Source organism: Natrix helvetica (genome assembly GCF_964273705.1).
Source record: "Natrix helvetica genome assembly, chromosome: 8".
In the NCBI taxonomy this organism is placed as follows: Eukaryota; Metazoa; Chordata; class Lepidosauria; order Squamata; family Natricidae; genus Natrix; species Natrix helvetica.
The window spans coordinates 12,293,398-12,311,934 of NC_138559.1; the positions used below are offsets into that span (position 1 = coordinate 12,293,398).

Genomic DNA, 18,537 nt, shown 5'->3' on the forward strand with positions numbered 1-18,537 from the left:
ACGTTTTAATCACCTAGAAACAGCTTTTGCAAACGACATTAGGAGCTTGTTTTCCTGAGCCGCAATCTTGGCAACTTTTTTAGATTTTCCTCACCAAACTGTGTGGATAATGCAATTTTGCAGATATATTGTTCATGTGGATTGCATGAAGACCTATTACTTTTATGGCTTGTTCAAACAGGTCAATATGCTGAGATTCAATGTGCCCCACGTTGGCTTGGTGTCCAGTTTTCTTCTCAATAGTCACATGGTCAGCGGAAAAGGGAGTTGTTTTTGGTGAGATGGGCAGCTATGTGAATCTGATTCCTGAATAAATAGTCAGAATTTTTATTGTTAAACAAGACAGTTATTAAGGGAGCTGCACCCTATTTTATGGCCTTTTTTGCTGTGATTGTTAAGTTAATCACTGCAGTTGTTAAGTGAACCGGATAGTCATTAAGCAAACCAGGCATCCCCCATTGACTCGTGACCATGTGAAGAGTGACCCCGTGACCCCAAGATGTTGCAAGCATCATAAACATCAATTGCCAATTACCAAGCACCAGAATTCTGATCATGTGACTATGGGGATGCTGTAGCAGTTCTTAAATGTGAGGACCAGTTTTTTCAGTGCTGTTGTAACCTTGAACAATCATTAAACTGCATTCAGTTTTGGTCGCCACGATGTAGAAAAGATGTGGAGACTCTAGAAAGAGTGCAGAGAAGAGCAACAAAGATGATTAGGGGACTGGAGGCTAAAACATATGAAGAACAGTTGCAGGAACTGGATATGTCTAGTTTAATGAAAAGAAGGACTAGGGGAGACATGATAGCCATGTTCCAATATCTCAGGGGTTGCCACAAAGAAGAGGGAGTCAAGCTATTCTCCAAGGTACCTGAGGACAGAACAAGAAGCAATGGGTGGAAACTAATCAAGGAGAGAAGCAACTTAGAACTGAGGATAAACTTCCTGACAGTTAGAACAATTAATCAGTGGAACAGCTTACCTCCAGAAGTTGTGAATGCCCCAACACTGGAAGTCTTTAAGAAGATGTTGGATAGCTATTTGTCTGAAACGGTATAGGGTTTCCTGCCTAGGCAGGGGGTTGGACTAGAAGACCTCCAAGGTCCCTTCCAACTCTCCTATTGTATTATTGTATTATTGTAAACAAATGGTTGTAAGTCGAGGACTTCCTGTATTGCAGACACAAGTGACTGCTTTGATCTCAGAATGCATTGTTAAAATTCCCAGCACCGCCTTGTCCTGGACGTACCTTGAAAAGAAACTGATTCGTGCTTTGTTTTTGATTTTTAGAAATCAAATCCATCTTTAGAAGAAGCGAGTTCTGGTGGCAAGTTGGCAATTTTGATCTTCCACCCCCAACCTCATCCCAATGGTGTTATTCTTGCAGGTTTGTTTAATTTAATTTCAATGTTTAATCGTATGAACCTTAGACTGTTGGAAATGGATATTCCATATGAGGAGCTGACCTTGGACCTCTCTGCCTTTCAGTCCCTAATGAAAAGCAGTTTGGGTAAGGTCAAACAAGATCAGCAGGATAGTGTTCCTGAACACTAAAAATATTGTAGAGATGCTAAATAAAGCCGCCGGGCTGCAAGAGATTCCATGGTATAAAAATAAAGAACATGGGAAAGGCATAGGAAATGGATCCATGTTGGGTCGGCCACTGGACTATGCTGGCAGGCAGTAGCTATTCGGCATTTCTGATAGAAAAGTCTCCAGACCAATCTGGAGATACCAAAGGTGGAATTTTAACCCCCTTTTCATGCAAAGTTTCAAGCATGCACTAAGCTAGTAGCTGCCTCTCTGTTCACCACAGTTATGCTGTCTTCCTAAGTGAACTATTTTCTTCTTTTCAAAGTTTTGAGATTTTTTTTTTTTATTTCCTTTGATTCGGTAATGTACTTCCAGATATAGTGGAGCTACACTGCAGCTAACAGTAGTCTTCATCAGTGGTCACAAAGAATGGTCATCTAGTAACATTTGGAGATACGGGGTTTTCACCCCTGATATAATCTGATATGAACCAAGGGAATCACATACGCTAGGGCTACAATACCTAAATTGCAAAACTCTGGACGACCACTAGACAGCTATACAGAGATATTGAAAAAAACACATTAGACCATCATTATCTAGACTTTTCCCCACATCGATGTGGTAACAAAATATATCTTCTCATTGTCCTCTGGATATTTGATCTTCGGATCCCATTGAATCCTATCAGAATGACTGATGGCAAGAATTATTACAAGGTATCTATTAAGTATAGTAATGGATATTCCATCTTCAAATGATGGCGCATGAAATAAGTATGTACTGCATCAACTCACTGGCCCATCTAACATAGCATTAGCTCCACCAGTCCAAGTTTTCTCTCCAATCTTGCATATGAGGCTTAAAGCAAGGAATTTATCCACACAAAAAAAGTACTTTATCATTATATCATGTTCCCTCAAAAATAAATAGTTCTTAGCCACACACTGAAATTTCTCACAAGTTTTTTTTTTTTTTTACTGTGCCCACAATATAGTAGTTTTCATCATGAAAATGCCAGCCTGGAAAAAGACAATACAATTGTTTAGCCTGTATTGCAGCATTTTGAGTAGAGATCCATTTCTATTTCCAATGCACTGTTACATACACAGTCACAGGACATTTTAAAAACAAGAATGGTAGTCTCTGGTTCCCAATTTAGATTCTGGACAGAAATCAGCATTTTAATTTATCTGTTAAATTTATCTGTTATCTGCTGGGCTTGTCGGCTGGACAGCTGGCAGCCTAGGTTTGAGACCCGAGTGCTACATGACGAGGTGAGTTCCTATCCTCCACCTCAGCTCCTGCCAACCTAGCCGTTCCAAAGCATGCAAGTACATAAACAGGTACCACTTTGGTGGGAAGGTAACAATGCTCCATGACATCATGCTGGCCACATGATCACAGAAATTCGACAGTGCTGGCTCAATGTCCTTAAAATGAAAAGGAGTACAAGCCCCTCTAGTCGGCAGTGATTAGCGGAGTAAAATCTGCAGTGACTCCTTTAAATGTCTGCAAACAGAGGTCAGGTGCATAGACTGCAGTCCTACCTACAGTCAACATTTTGCTCTTCCATCTTATAAAGTCTAGAAGCATTCTCACCCTACCTGCTAGCAAATTAGCACTGCGGGCAAGCAAGAAAGTTGTTTAAGAAGATTCTAATACTAAATCTTCCCAGCATGAAAATAGTAGCACCAGGTGATTCTGTAATGACCTGAGTGGGAAAATAAAATAAAATGGAAAATCTAGGTTTTAAGCAGTTTTTGATCCCCTTCCTAAGGATTTTGTGCTTGGTTTGCAGGACATCAGAATAAACAGAAGAACCGTGCAGGAAAATTAAATGAAAAAAAAAACACATTTAAAAGAGGAATGTAACATTCCATGGGCAAACTTCCCATGTGCACATTGCCACTCAGTCAATTCCAGTTTGGTCCTGGGAAATCTTTACAATAGCTACTTCCTGAGAAACAATTAAGAACATGAACTTCCTTTCTATTTGATACAAGATGCCTCCTTTTTAAAAATTACACCATTTCATCTCCTCTTGAGAGTTGGTTTATAACCTAGAGCAGAACTGGAGCATGAGGCTGGACAGCAGGCTAATTCCTATTACACTTGGGATTATTTTGGGTAATTCATTCCATGTAATCCTTTGACCCTATAGCAATAGAAACTTGCTGAGAAATGAGAACATTCTTTGATTTCCTTGGATCTTGGATTAACATTAATTGATAATAAATTGATGTCACCAGGGGAAAAAGAAGATTTTGCAATCCCAAATAATAGGGCACAATAGCCTCAGTCTTGCATGTACACAGATAACACACATGGGACAATGCTTCTATGTTTTATTTTTTCTTGAATAGTCCTGGCAGGGTGAGTGATTTTATTAAAAATAGTTTGGCTGGATTCAGATTAATTTAGATTGCATTTCCCAACCCTGTGTCACTTGTTATACGGTCCTAAAGTTCGAAGAATCCAGAAATATCCTAATCAAGGAGAGAACCAATCTAGAACTAAGGATAAGTATCCTAACAAAGGGAACAATTATTGGTAATTAGCGGAAATGCTTGCCTTTAGAAGTTGTGGATGCTCCATCTTTTAAGCGACTGGACAGCCACATATCTGGAATGGCACTGGGTCTCCTGTTTGAGTAGGGGGTTTGACTAGAAGACCTCCAAGGTCCTTTTCAACTCTGTTATTCTGATCTATATATTATTGTTTTAGACTGCTGGTATTGCCGTGTTATTTTTGATTTCTTCCCATCAAAACCTGTGGCTCCCAAGTTAGCAGTGGTGGGTTGCAGGCGGTAAACCATGATACGGGTGTACCGGGGCCTGCTGGGAGCACCAGGTACCGTTCCGGTATGGTGCTCCAGAGGGCCCACCTGCCTGCCCGTCCTCCTTACCTGTATTTGAGCTCTTCGGCGCTTCTACTCACGGCGCGAACAGTGCCTGTGCAATGCTCCACCAAGCAGCCGGAGTGTTGCAGAGGCTCGCGGAGGTGTCGCAAGAGGTAAGGACGCATGTGCATTGCATGCATTTATGTGGTGGACGCCAGGCCCTGTTGCAACATACCAGTTGCAACAGGATCCGGAACCTACCATTGCAAGTTAGTAATGGTTAAAATAAATTGCCCCTTGGCTTATACATTGCCCTAAACTATGGCTGGGTTTAAGCAACACCTTAAGTTGAGACTGCAAGGTTTAATGTAGTATCTGAATGTAGTTTGTTACTACATTTGCCTAGATCCAATCCACTCTGTTTTAATTTCTAATGGTCCCCGTTACCTGTTCAGTCATCACTTGATTTTCCCGGAGGCAATGCGTGAAATATAAATACACAAGCCTGCCAAGAGTTGAGGATTTCTCATTAATCTGAGTGTTGAGGAATATTCTATACAACTCTTTATGAATGAGGATGATTTTCCAATGCTGAAACTAATAGAAGACAATGAGGGTTTTTTTTATTGTATTGGGGTCCATTCATAAATTTGAAAACATTCAAAATTTTGCACTGCCATGATTTCCTGGTTGGTTTCGAACTATAAACCAAATTCAAATATTCTGGATTAATGAGAAAGTACTGCATTCCTTTTTTTTAAATAGGGAAATGAGGGAAATATCTCATCGAAAATAAATAACTGACAGGTGAATGATTTCATCCAATTTTGTAGAGGATTGATTTATGGTTTGGTAATCTTGAGCACAGCAATTTAATTTATGGTACCTAAAGTCAATTGAAAGAAAGCTCTGTGCCCTAGCTGTACTACAAATATTAACAAATTTAATACTAATCCTCTTTTCCCAAAGTTACCCTAAGGTCTAAGGTAAAAAAAGACAATTTTGAACACTCAAAATGCATTATAGTTCTCAGCATTCTTGTTGGGAAGGCATAAATTAAATTGGCATTAACTCAATACAACTCAGCAGCATAGCTAAGCCTGTTGGGGAAAGACAGCTATATTCAAACTTTAAAAAGTAAAAACTGGAGTCACAGCTTAGATATAAGCTCCCATTGCATCAATTGAGCCTTTATGATACTCACAATGTCACAGAACCACAATCATTCCATTAATAAAAAGGTGAGGGTTAAGTTAAGAACCTTCCTGTCATATCCCCCTCTCTCAAATTTCTCTATTAGCTTGCACTGCAGCCTTGTCAAATTTATCTTCACAATGCAGAGTAATCCCCCAATTTAAAAAAAGAGCTGACAACTCAAGAAAAGCCCTTGCAATGAAAGCTGGAACATATATTAATGGTTCTCTGTTGTAGGATATATTACAAGAATGTTTTTACGCCACTGATCACTACAAAAAGAAAGGCTAGATAACCTGAATTGAAATAGCAGGATACAATAAAAACCTTTAAAAGAACAAGAAATCAAATCTGAATAATTTGAAGGCGTCCAGCCCCACAGCCCCCCCCCCCGCCCCGTTCTACTCCTCATAGAATCCAATGGAACAGCATGGATGGAAGTCTTCCCATGGTTTCCATCTCTACAGAGTTTGACCTGATCTGGGCTTCATTTGCCTTCCTGTTGTGACCCATTGAAAATGCAGACCTTTTTGCGATCGACTCGCCATCGCAGAAAACCATGAAAACACACCGTAAAACTTCAGAACTCCCATCGAAATAATGGAAGGTCTTTAAACATCTTCTCCATCTTCACGGATGGAGACAGTATGTAACTTAATGGTGGGTATTTGCTGGTCCTTTGGGTTTTCTCCTGAGGTGTTTGCACAGCAGCACTCTCTCAGGAGACCTTTGCTCTTCACTTTGGCCGTAGAGCAGCTGGAGCTCTCTTTCAGAGAATTGCTCTTGGTTGACATGCTTTGCATGGCTGAAAAAAGCTTCCATTCACACACGCCGTCCGATTTGGAAATCTTATAGAAGTGTTCTCCAGAGCCAACAGGTATCCGGACAATATCTTTGTGAGCTTCAGAAACATGGCTGCTTGGGTGATTGTGGGTGAAGCTCAGGGAGTATTTGTTGGAGGAATACCTCCTGCGGAGACACTGGGCTCTTAGGACATTTTGGAATGCTTTTTTAAACTCTTGACTCGAACAAGGGTAAATGATGGGGTTGATGCAGCTGTTTAGATACCCAAGCCAAAAGGTGATTTTAAAAATGGTGTCGGAGGGCTTGCTGTCAGGAAAGAAAGAACCTGAAATGCAAACAAAGGAAACAAGAATTTTAATGGATTTATAAAAAAGCAACTTCAGAGGATCAAGGGGTAAGAAATCAAAGAAAGTGAATATTCCCCCCCCCAAAAAAAAAAAGTTTTAAATTATGAATCATCGTAACATGTCATCTCTGGGCAAGAAAGCATATCTGGAGTCCTTGGTGCTCTCTCTGTTTGGTTGTTTGGTTGCCAACATTAAATTACCTGACAATGTAACATCATCTGTGTGCATTGTGTCTTATCTAGTTGTGGAGTGTACAGTGATGGTTATTTAGTTGGGTAATGAAACATCTGCCAGAAAATAACCAGGCTCAGAAACCACTAAGGATTCCATGGAGCTATAGATATTCTCTTCTATTGGAATTGAAAAAACTATTTCAGAACATCATGTAAAAAAAAAAAAAGTCCAGCTAAATGTTTTAAGTCCCTTTTTATTTTGCCAGGAGAGGTTGAAATACTGAAATCCATAGAATTCTGAAAGACTTAATTCGGTCTGAATTTTATTCTGTTTTATTCTTTTTATTTGTTTAGAGGCAGGATCAATTTTTTTCATATGGTGGCCCTTGCACAGAAGCAAAACACACATTAACCTTATTTAATGAGATTACCTAGGATCAGGGAACTAAGTGCACCTAATTATTATGTGCCTTTGTTGCACATAATTAAGGTTAATCCAAATGAAGTAGAAACCATCCTCATTGCAAACTTTGGCTGTAGAGCCTCTCATGCCTGAATCATGCTCATTGTACAAGTACTGATATTACAAAGCAAGCATCATTCTACTTCCGATAGCAATAACAATAGCACTTAGACTTATACACCGCTTCATAGTGCTTTTACAGCCCTCTCTAAGTGGTTTAGAGAATCAACATCTCCCCCCCCCCCATAATCTGAGTACTCGTTTTATCCACCTTGGAAGGATGGAAGGCTCACCTTGAGCCGGTGAGATTTGAACTGCAGCTAGGAGTCAGCTGAAGTAGCCTGCAGTACTGCACTCTAACCACTGTGCCACCTCGGCTTTTATAGTCAAAGCAACCTATAGAAGTCTTAGGCAACAATGCTAAAAAGAGCTACTTGCTAAAAAGCAGTTGGATATATGGGAATCATTTATAGCAAACTGTTGTGGCCCAGCAGGATCCGGTTCCCTGGACGATGTGGAGGACCCTGTGCAGGGTTCAGATTCAGAGCAGGAACCAGAGGGGCTGGTTGACCACCAGGAGGTGCCTGAGGCATGGAGCAGTGGGGAGGATCAAAGGCAGTTTGTCCCTGATGCTAGAGTGAGAAGGGCTGAGAAACGAAAGCAGCAATTAACGTAGGCAGGCTCATAGAAGATAATTCAGCACAGGTGGTTTTGGAGTGGCCCCTCCCAAGAGAGCTTATAGGTGAGGTGTTGGGAGGGGACATTTGCAGGAAACAACCGTTCGAAATTAGCAGTGAAGAAAGTCTATGTTTTAGAGCCGTATTTGATTCGTTGGGAATATCTGGTTTGTTTTTCTTGTATGTGAGTTATCTGGGCCCTCAGCCAAAGGATTTGTTATCTTGCAATTAAACAGTGGCAAGAAGCCAAGCCTGTGTTCTGGCTTGTTCACAGGCGTGGAGAGAGGGGGGGGGGTCAGAACAGCAAACCAACATGATATTATGTGGTAGAGACCATCTTTATTTCAGAGGATTACTTCCCTTTAAAGTCCACCCAGTGGGCTGCCCTCCCTGTGGAAAGAATCAACCCTCTATCAGCAGAACAGCCAAGAGACCTGGAAGGGAAACATGAATATGAGTTCAAAAGAAGCTGAATTGGCTGGAGGTAATTTTAGATCCAGTACATGCAACAAGACCTGCTTATCTTCTTCCTAGCCGTCACAGGCAGCCTGTGCTTCTGAGATCCTGCCCAATTGCATGAATCATCTGCAACATCTGATCTGTGAAATGGGGATGACACTGATGGAAGATCAGGTTTTGTGGGTGACCCATTGGGCTGCTGGTGGAAGAGAGAACCTGAAGCAGTGTGGCACTATTAATCAACCTGGCTAAGATTGCTTGATGTTGAGACACTTGTGTGAGGAGAGGCATGGCCACTAATCCCCACATCTTAACTTGTCCTGCAGTAAAGGTTTGGTAACAACCAGCATTTTGTTACTGAAGCTATTCAGAGGAAGCTTAGCCAATATTTCAGAAACGCCTCATAGACTGGAAGAAAAAATGTTAACATGGCCTTTTGGATCAATCAGACTAGATGTGTCCTAGGTCATAACATTGATCAAACATTATTATATTACAAGCAGAGCAATATACTTGCAGAGCACAGCAGAAGAGGCCAGATAGATCTAGCATGGTAATGACTTTGCTCAACACTCAGCTTTAATGGCTCTTCGTATCTCAAATACACAGGACTGATATTGAAATCAGTAGCTGAATTATTAGACTTTTTATTAGTTTAAAGCAAATAAAAAGGGAGAGGGGGGAAAACAAAATGACCAGGTTTTCGATAGATCAGATGGCCTGAAGTTGTTAAAGGTGGAAAGCATCTTCAGGATTCAGAAACTGAGATATCTGCTTAAAATGGTTCCTTCAAGAAAGGTAGTTAACGCTTGGAATAATTAAATTAAATACAAAGTTAAGAGGCCTTCTGTAAAGCAGCTTTTAAAAGCCCCCCCCCCCATGCAGGTTAATTGACTATTCAGTTTCAACATTAATGGTAAAATTCAGCATTGTACGATGACATTCCCAAAGCCTCTTTGCTTCAAGTTTAAATCAGCATATAGGATACTTTAGAGAGCTGCTAATGGAAATTAAAAATCATTCCTAATTGCAATCCCCCTTTTTAAAAGACTCTAAGGAACATCTGCAGTTACTCAAACCCATTTTCCTCTTTCCATTCTACGCTGTACAAACCGGACTTCTTAATCAGTTTCTTTCTATGAAACTCATGGAAATTGGTTGCTGGTAGCTTGCCAAAATAAACAGAAAAATGGTGAATTAATTTCATCTAAGTCTTAAAATGCTGGATTGCTTTCCTGTATTAAACAGGCCAAGAGGTAATATTTCAAGAACTTGGTAAGTGACAGTGGAATTTAGGGAGTTGCTATTGAGCCACGTCTGGAAAAGCTCAGGTGGCTGAATTAGGGATTTAAAGAGTAAAATTATCATTGTTAATAGAAACAGATGGGAAATCAATGAAGATAGTTTGGAGAACTGATCCCCGATTGTCTTGGAGTCATCAACTGGATGTTACATTTTGCATCACAGTGTTTGTTTGTTTTTTCAAATCCCACAACTTATTTATTTTGTTATGTATCTGTCCCAGGTTTCTTACCCAGCTTTATGCAGAAGCCTGCAGGCAATCTCTTTAACAACTCTATTAAAACAAGACTAGAACAGAAAAATACTGTTGTAAAATATCAGAATCACAACAGGGATGGTTCACCATGACCATTCATGGTTTAATGATGTGCTTAAACGGGTCGAAGTCTGCATGTAGGCTACGCTTTAACCTTGTCAACTTTTTATTTTATTTTGTAGCTTAGTATGGTGTGTGAGCCCAATTAGCTAATTCATGATGTAATGTTTGTAAAGGCAGAAAAATGTGTTAATTCAGTAACCAAGTTAAGTATATTGCATTAATCCAGCAATTGGTCACAAAGCATGGTTTATGCATGAGGACTAATCCCAAAGTATATTCTTGTCAAGTGCCTCAGGAGATTCAGGCAGTTGAAATGATCTTAAAAGGTTTTGTGCAATCTTAAATTCTCTATAAAAGTCTGACCTAGTAGCGGTCAAGAGGAATGAGTGGGAATAAAGACATTCAAGGTGGGCTGGACATAGATCTCTTGTGGGACATAGATCTCTTGTACATATATATGTATTTGTGTTACAACCCCTGGTATGCCCAAATATGGGAGGAAGCTCACTACTCCCTCTTTCAGTCCTTCGGCTCATTACAGAAAACCATCCAGGCAGAAAACCATATTTTTATTTTTAATGTTGCCTTTTTATATTTGTGTTGTATTTGTGCTGATAAATAAATGAAGGGAGACTAGTATAGATCTATTTCAAGCTATTTAGCTCTCATCAGCTAGCCATACCCTTAGCTGATGAGAGCTAAATAGCTTGAAATAGATCTATACTAGTCTCCCTTTATTTATTTATCAGCACAAATACAACACACACACACACACACACACACACACACATATATATAAGTTTGTCAAACATGTACAAAATAGCAGGTATAAATATAAACATGGACATGAATGAAATAAATGAATAAAAGTAAACGAGGACAATAGCACCCATTTGTTTGTATTGTATCTAATATGCAGTATTAGAAACTATAAATGCAATAGAACCATGTACCGGCACTGGGACATGGCATGCCAGAAACCAGGGAAGACCCATCTCTGGGATGTAGACAGCATGCAAAATCACACCTCCCTGGGTCTGCAGAAGAACGTCTCTCCAGGGAACTGGTCCCTGGTGCCCCAAAAGTTGACAGCCATGCAGTAGAAAATAGTTTTATATTTAAGCAGCACATGAGTTCATCAAGGTCAACACCAAGATATTAGATGTTTACCAGCTATGCAATCTGGAAATTCTTTTAGCCTGAATGGTAAGAGCAAAACTTGGATCTTCACCTAAGTATGATCTTCTCCATGGTGATTTATTCCCCCCACCTGCAAAAAAAAACCCTTTTAAAATACTGTTATATTATCTTAGTTTCTGCCTGAGGCTTTGCGTTGAGTGCTCAAGGGCAACTTCTAACTCCAACACTGAAAGAAGAGGAAGGCATTCTCTTGTTGAAGTAATTATAATGTGGAAAGCAAAATGGCATAGAGCCAAGGCAGTCTTTCAGATTCTTTAGCAGGGGTGGGTGAGTGAGTGGGTGGGGGGTGGGTAGGGAAGATAGCTAGAGGTAAAGTAACTTCGATCAGAAAAAATGATTTCAGCTTGTTCTTAATGCAAAATTAGCAAGCTGCCATCCCGTCCCTTAATAACAGTGCCATTCTACCTTCATGTAAGCAAAGACAAAGCTGACAGGTGTATCAAACATTTTGATTACATCTTTGAAAAAGAGAGAGAGCACTTTGGATGATTTGCATCTTATAAAAACAAGGTTTTTTCAGCGTTCTCCAAAGTAGCATCTTTATATGCTATGGACTAAAACTCCCACCATCCTTGAATGTCTTCAGGGAGGCAAACACAAATACCATAGAATAGAATGGATGTTTTTAAGAAGATGTTGGATGCCCATTTGTCTGAAGTGGTGTAGGGTTTCCTGCCTAAGCAGGGGGTTGGACTAGAAGACCTCCAAGGTCCCTTCCAACTCTGTTATTCCATCAAAAAGAATAGCATACTTTATTTGGCCAGGTGTGATTAAACACACAAGGAATTTGTCTCTAGTACAGTATACATACAAAACAACAAAGTAATAGTAATCATAACAGTGATACCAGTAATGGTAGTAGAAAAGATGACAAGGATAACAGTAATACTACATGGGTAAATAAACAGTATGTCTTATGTCTAAGTACATTAATATATAATAAGTATATTACCATATTTTTCAGAGTATAAGGTGCACCTCCCCCCTCTAAAAGAGGGTGAAAATTTGGGTGTGTCTTATACATTGAATGTAGCCCCGCCCCCCCACCGGCCCCCACCCTTTGGCCTCTGCCTCCCAGAAATTTACCTCCTTGCAGCAAATGGGAAAATGTGGCTTGCAGAGGCAGCAATAGGCTATGGCAATCCCTGCAGTCTGAAACAGTTGATCATTGGGAGGCCCCTGCTGAAACTGAAATTGAAACTGAAACTTGCCATTTGCTGCAAGGAGGCAAATTGCTGGGAGGCAGAGGCAGATTTTTTTTCTTGTGCTAATCAAGCTAAACTGAAACAGGATGTTTGTTGTTTGCTTCAAGGAGGTAAGTCAATAACTATAAATGTTCAAAATTATTAGACTTATTTTTTAAAGACTGCTTTATTATTGTTCTAGACGACTTAACAAAATGAATAAACTTTTTAAAATAAATGCTTGCTCTGAAGAGACCCAGTGCTATTGTATCTTTTTTTAAGCAGCAGAGAATAACATATACTTCCAGAAAGCCACATCAATTTTAACAACATCTGTACAAGTATAGTCTGAAATGTAACACCACAAACAATGTATATTGTCTGTGCTGTTTGCTGCAAGGAGGTAAATTGCTGGGAGGCAGAGGCAATTTTTTTCTCCCTTGTTTTCCTCCCCAAAAGCTAGGTGTGTCTTATACTTTGGAGCGTCTTATACTCTGAAAAATATGGTAAGTGTATATCAGTAGTGACATATGTGCCATAATACTGTCACATCAATGCCATGACTTGTATACCTGTGTCATATATGCATGTGCAGAATTATGGTAATTATGAAGTCAGCACACATATGTGTCATTTTACTTATTAGATTTATATGACGCTCACCTCATCTAGAGGCAACATTTGATATCATTGGGGTTTGTTCCAGAAGCCATTATCACCACCATCAAGAAGAAACAGTGATTATTGTAACCTGGAGGTTTCAAATATCAGGGAAAGATAGAATATGCTTATTTCAGATGATGTTTAAGTATTATAATGGGGTTATATTTGAGAAGGTTCATCCAATCAATATTTTCCTTTTTTACAATCTGTTTAGTTGCTACACCGGTTACACTTTGTACAATTCTTCTGTTTCTGTACATACATACCTATTTCCCTGGCTCAGCTGATAAGGAGGAGAGTCTGTGGCTTAGTGGCTAATACATGTGCCTAATATGTAATACAGCCCAGGTTCTAATTCCAGTAAGGGTATGGCTAGCTGATGAGAGCTAAATAGCTTGAAATAGATCTATACTAGTCTCCCTTTATTTATTTATCAGCACAAATACAATACACACACACACACACACACACACAATGTTGTATTTGTACTGATAAATAAATAATTTTATTTATTAGCACAAATACAACACAAATATAACAAAGGCAACATTAAAAATATGGTTTTCTGCCTGGATGGTCTCCTGGAGTGAGCCGAAAGACAGACAAAGGGAAACAGTGTGTTCCCTCCCATATTTGGGCATACCAGGGGTTTGACACAATACATACATACATACATACATACATACATACATACATACATACATGTTTCTATCCCTTTCTCTATCTCTATCTTTATATAACACACACACACACACACACACACACAACTCCAAATCTCAACCAACAAATGCTCTGTCTTACACACTGGCAAAAAAAAATAAATCAGAACACAAAATACAAGCTGGGTGGACACAACCTTATAGATGACCCTCACTCTGTCAAGGACTTTGGAGTACTCTTCTCAAACGGTCTAAACACCACAGTTCACTTCCAAATCCACATCATTGCCAAAAAAGGCATTAAGAGTTGCTAACCTAATCTTGTGAAGCTTCTTCTCTGGTACTATTGTACTGCAAACTAGGGCATACAAAACCTTTGATTGACCAATTCTCGAATACAGCTCGTCTGCCTGGAATCCGCACTGTATATTAATACAATTGAGAGAGTTCAGAGGTATTTCACGAGAAGAGTACCCCACTGCTCTACTCACAACAGAACACCCTATGTCACTAGGCTTGAAAATTTGGGCTTGGAAAACCTAAAGCTATGCCACCTATGGTCTGACCTAACTGTAGTTCACAAAATTATCCGCGACAGAGTCCTACCTGTCAATGACTACTTCAGCTTCAATCACAATAATCCACGAGTGAACAATAGATACAAACTCAAGGTAAACCGCTCCAAACTCGATTGCAGAAAACACAACTTCAGCAACAGAGTTGTCAGTGTCTGGAATGCACTACCTGACACTCGGGTTTCTTCCCCAAACCCCTACAACTTTAACCTTAGACTGTCTACTGTTGACCTCACCCCATTCCTACGAGGTCTTTAAGGGGCGTGCATAAGCGCACCAGTGTGCCAAACATCCCTGTCCTAGTATCTCCATTTTTTCATACCAATTTACTGTGTTCATACTTACATTTATGCTTATACCTGTTATCTTGTACATGTTTGACAAACAAACTAACTAAATAAATAAAATATGCAATATTAATTTGTCATTTTTTCAGCACTGTATACTCTGATAGCTAGATAGATTTTACAAATAAGTCTAAGCCTTCCATTTAGACAAAATAGTGAGTATATGGAAATGTAAAGATTAAATGTTCTTTAACTGAAATATCACAAGGTAGTTTTGTTTTCAAAAACTCAAAAGTTTTTTTTAAACATTACCTGTGTTGATGGTGCCTGCAGGTGTGCCTAGGATTTTAAAAAATGTAATGCATGTAAGCTAGCACCTCCTGATTGGATTCTGATGTTCATATCCAGAAACTAATTGAATTATCTTATTGTTCAATAAGAAAAGAACTTCTGAACATCAGATAACCATGCCAAATCCATGCATCAAATCAACCCCACTTTCAAAAAAAAATGTTGCAAAGTTATCAAGAATATCCAGTTGAGTCTGTTGTTCTGCTTCACTTTTTAAAATTGATATCTATCTATCTATCTATCTATCTATCTATCTATCTATCTATCTATCTATCTATCTATCTATCATCTATCTATCTATCTATCTATCTATCTATCTATCTATCTATCTATCTATCTATCTATCTATCTATCTATCTATCAAAGGGAGAAACAGGCATACCACAAAATGAACCACAAACCTCTAATGTTGTCGTCTTTTTGAAAAAAAAAATGGTTAGATGTCACATGGGGCATCCTTACAAAATAAAACAAAAAACATGGGTGGGTATATGCTATTTGACTAGCATTACCCTGTAAGAAAGGAAGTTAAAGTTGGAGAGGTGAGGAATTTTGGAACAATGGGGTACCGAAAGTCGTTGCGAGGAAACTCAATTGGTTATCTTCTTAAAAATGGGTCTTTTATGACTAGTAATGTTTACCACAGTAACCATTTTGTGAATCAGTGAAACGTTTTGTCCTAGGGGATAATTGTTGTTATGCCTCTGATATGCTCAAAAGGACTTGACACCTCCACTTTCAATAGTTAGATCAATGTTCTTGTCTCTAAGGTGCTTTTTCAAATGGCAGCTGGACCTCCTTTGGTTTTCCTCAAAAGACATTTCATTTCTCACCCAAGAAGCTTCTTTGGTTCTGGGGAGATGGGAGGTTTAGTTCTGACAGGAATCTCCTCCACCATTGTCTTTTTTCAAGGAAAAACAAAGAAAAAAAGTTCAGGTGCCTTTTGACCTGGATGACTGAGAATCTCCATAGACATCAGTGTTCTTATTTCTAGCAGAAACCTACAAAATAAAATTTAACTTTTCACTAAACAGATGAAGGGAAGGCTCCAATACAGATGTTCCCACAAAAACAGATGTACAACCCCTCACACAGAAAGTAGTTTCACTCAATAACAAATGCTGTCTTGATGGATTACTCAAAGAGAATAACTAAAACCAATAGATCATCACAGACAGAAATAAGTGTTGCTTTTCTACATGCAGAGATACTTTGGCTTCTCCTAGTGGGAACATTTTAGGATATTAATTGCCTCTGCCCCCACAATCTGCAGTTTAGGAGTGAAATAATCCTGAGAAAGTTTACAATTTGATTTCTGTGGATTGTGTAATCTGGCCCTTAAAATCAGAAAGGGGGAGTGATGAACTAATTCTGTCCTTCAGAGTGTAGAAAACCCTTGGTCAGAAAAGGCAGATAAATGTGAATTTTAAAAACACAATGTAAAATAATTGACACCAAACATTTGGGGCGTATCCTAATGGGATTTCTATGAGTTGGCAGAATCTGCTTTGAGGAAACACAATATCTTCATTTTCCCTGTTGGTGGGCCAACAGATGGCCTGACTTCTTTAATACAATAACACCTTGCCAGATATTTTGTCTTCCAGGAACTGAAGCCCTTTATCCCTATTGTAATGAGCCAATATGCAGGCATTCTGACCTCTGAAAAACTATACTCTTCAAACAGTTGGATCTGGCCCAAGGGATCAGTTGGTGATCAGGTGTCAACTTCAAAGCATTAATTAGGCATGAAAAAGTCAATGCTTCCTGACTTCACAAAGTGAAATGAGTACAAGTTGTAATAACCTTTACTAACCTTATGGCTACCAGATATATTTGATTTCCACAATCTCTGAATAAGCATGCTCGTTGACTAAGATGGTAAGAAATCAGGGTAGTTAAATTTAACCTATGTCAAATACATTATGCTGGAGAAAGTTTAAAAAGTTGCTTGGTGACACCCTGTTCCATGATGTGCAAGCTTCATTTTCCATTTCATACTTTACTGGTAGAACTTATGGGATGAACCAACCTTTCCAAGCAAATTTATTAAGTAATGTCTAGGGAAGCAAAGTCAGAAAAACAGAATCACAAAGTTGGAAGGGGCCTTGGAGTTCTTCTAGTCCAAACCCTGCTGAGGCAGGAAACCTTATATCTTTTCAGACATATGGTTGTCCAATCTCTTCTTGAAAACCTCCAGTGTTGAAGCATTCACAACTTCTGGAAGCAAACTGTTCCACTGATTAATTGTTCTCACTGCCAGGGAATTTCTCCTTAGTTCTAGGTTGCTTCTCTCCTAGATTAGTTTCCATCCATTGCTTCTTGTCCTGCCTTCAGGTGCTTTGGAGAATAGCTTGACTCCCTCTTCTTTGTGACAACCCCTGAGATATTGGAAGACTGCTATCATGTCTCCCCTAGTCATTCTTTTCATTAAAAGTCTGTCTAGATTTTAATTGGTTTCTTTCACATTCCTACTTGTAGAGATCGGGCCATGGAGATGACCTTGGAGAAATTATAGAGAAATGTTGACAAAACAGAAGCATGATTTAAATGTGGGAAACAGAGAACATACTAGAAAGAAGCTCAGATTGTCTCATCCTAATACCCTGGTATGTAAGAGGGAGGGTAGGGAAGACACAGTCAAGCGTTCAAGATTGAGTTCTAATTATAATAATCCTGATAATATTGCGTAACCTGTTTCCTAACAAGTCCTATCTTGAAGGGTTGATACAATCCATTGTGTTGGTGAAAATTGTTAGCTAGCTAAATCCAGTATAAACCCCCCCCCATTCTTGTTATACCTTTCAACAAGTGACTATGTTTGTTATAAAACAGCTGGAGTAATTTCCATGTTATTTTGTTTTCTAAGTGGAAAAAAATCTGTCATCACTTTTCTTTATACTGAAATATATTCACTAAACTGACTTAAACACGAAATCCTATGGGAACGAAGACTTGGCAAGGATTCAGCAGTAAACACCCCCTTCTTGTTTTTGTCATGTTGTAATCTAGTAAGAAGAGAGATGGCTGATATAAACGGTGTTCAAAGATTTTAATATCCCAGTGAATTCTGGGGACAGCTGTTTGGTCTATAAAAAGCTCACCCAGGGCCTAAGCCTCTGGCTGATAATTTATCTTTAGTACTCAGGGTAGCTGACTTTGAATATTTGCCTCTTTTACAGATGTTGTTATTTTTAACAGATTCTGGGAATCCATTTTCAATATAGGAAATACAGTTACTGTACTGCGTTTCAGTGATAATGCAAAATTTATTTCGGGCTTTTTATTGCATCTTTGTTATCAAATATTCTCAGATGTTTTCTCCTTAGGTTGCTATCATATATTGGCAAACTGTCAATTTTACTTCGGTTGGTTGTTGTTGACTGCATATTCCCTTGTTCTAATTTCCCATCAATTTATAAAGCCCAGATGACAGTTTGCACAGATTCTTAAATGTCCTTTAAAAAAAAGTCCACCACTAATGAAAGAGTTACGTATGTA

The 18,537-nt window shown here is 39.0% G+C and overlaps 2 protein-coding genes across 2 annotated transcripts in view; one reads left to right on the forward strand and one right to left on the reverse strand.

Annotated features, from left to right (window-relative positions):
- Positions 1 to 1,403: 1,403 nt before the first annotated feature.
- ADRA1A (adrenoceptor alpha 1A) overlaps positions 1,404 to 18,537 on the reverse strand; it is a 40,157-nt gene continuing 23,023 nt past the window's right edge. The window contains exon 2 of the mRNA XM_081960797.1: positions 1,404 to 6,702. Coding sequence (XP_081816923.1) covers positions 6,185 to 6,702 — 518 coding nt within the window. The 3' untranslated portion in view covers positions 1,404 to 6,184. The remainder of the gene's footprint in view (positions 6,703 to 18,537) is intronic.
- Positions 9,902 to 18,537, forward strand: part of LOC309396068 (uncharacterized protein) — a 193,186-nt gene continuing 184,550 nt past the window's right edge. Inside the window, exon 1 of the mRNA XM_081960830.1 lies at positions 9,902 to 9,962. The gene's annotated coding sequence lies outside the window, so the exon portion shown is untranslated. The remainder of the gene's footprint in view (positions 9,963 to 18,537) is intronic.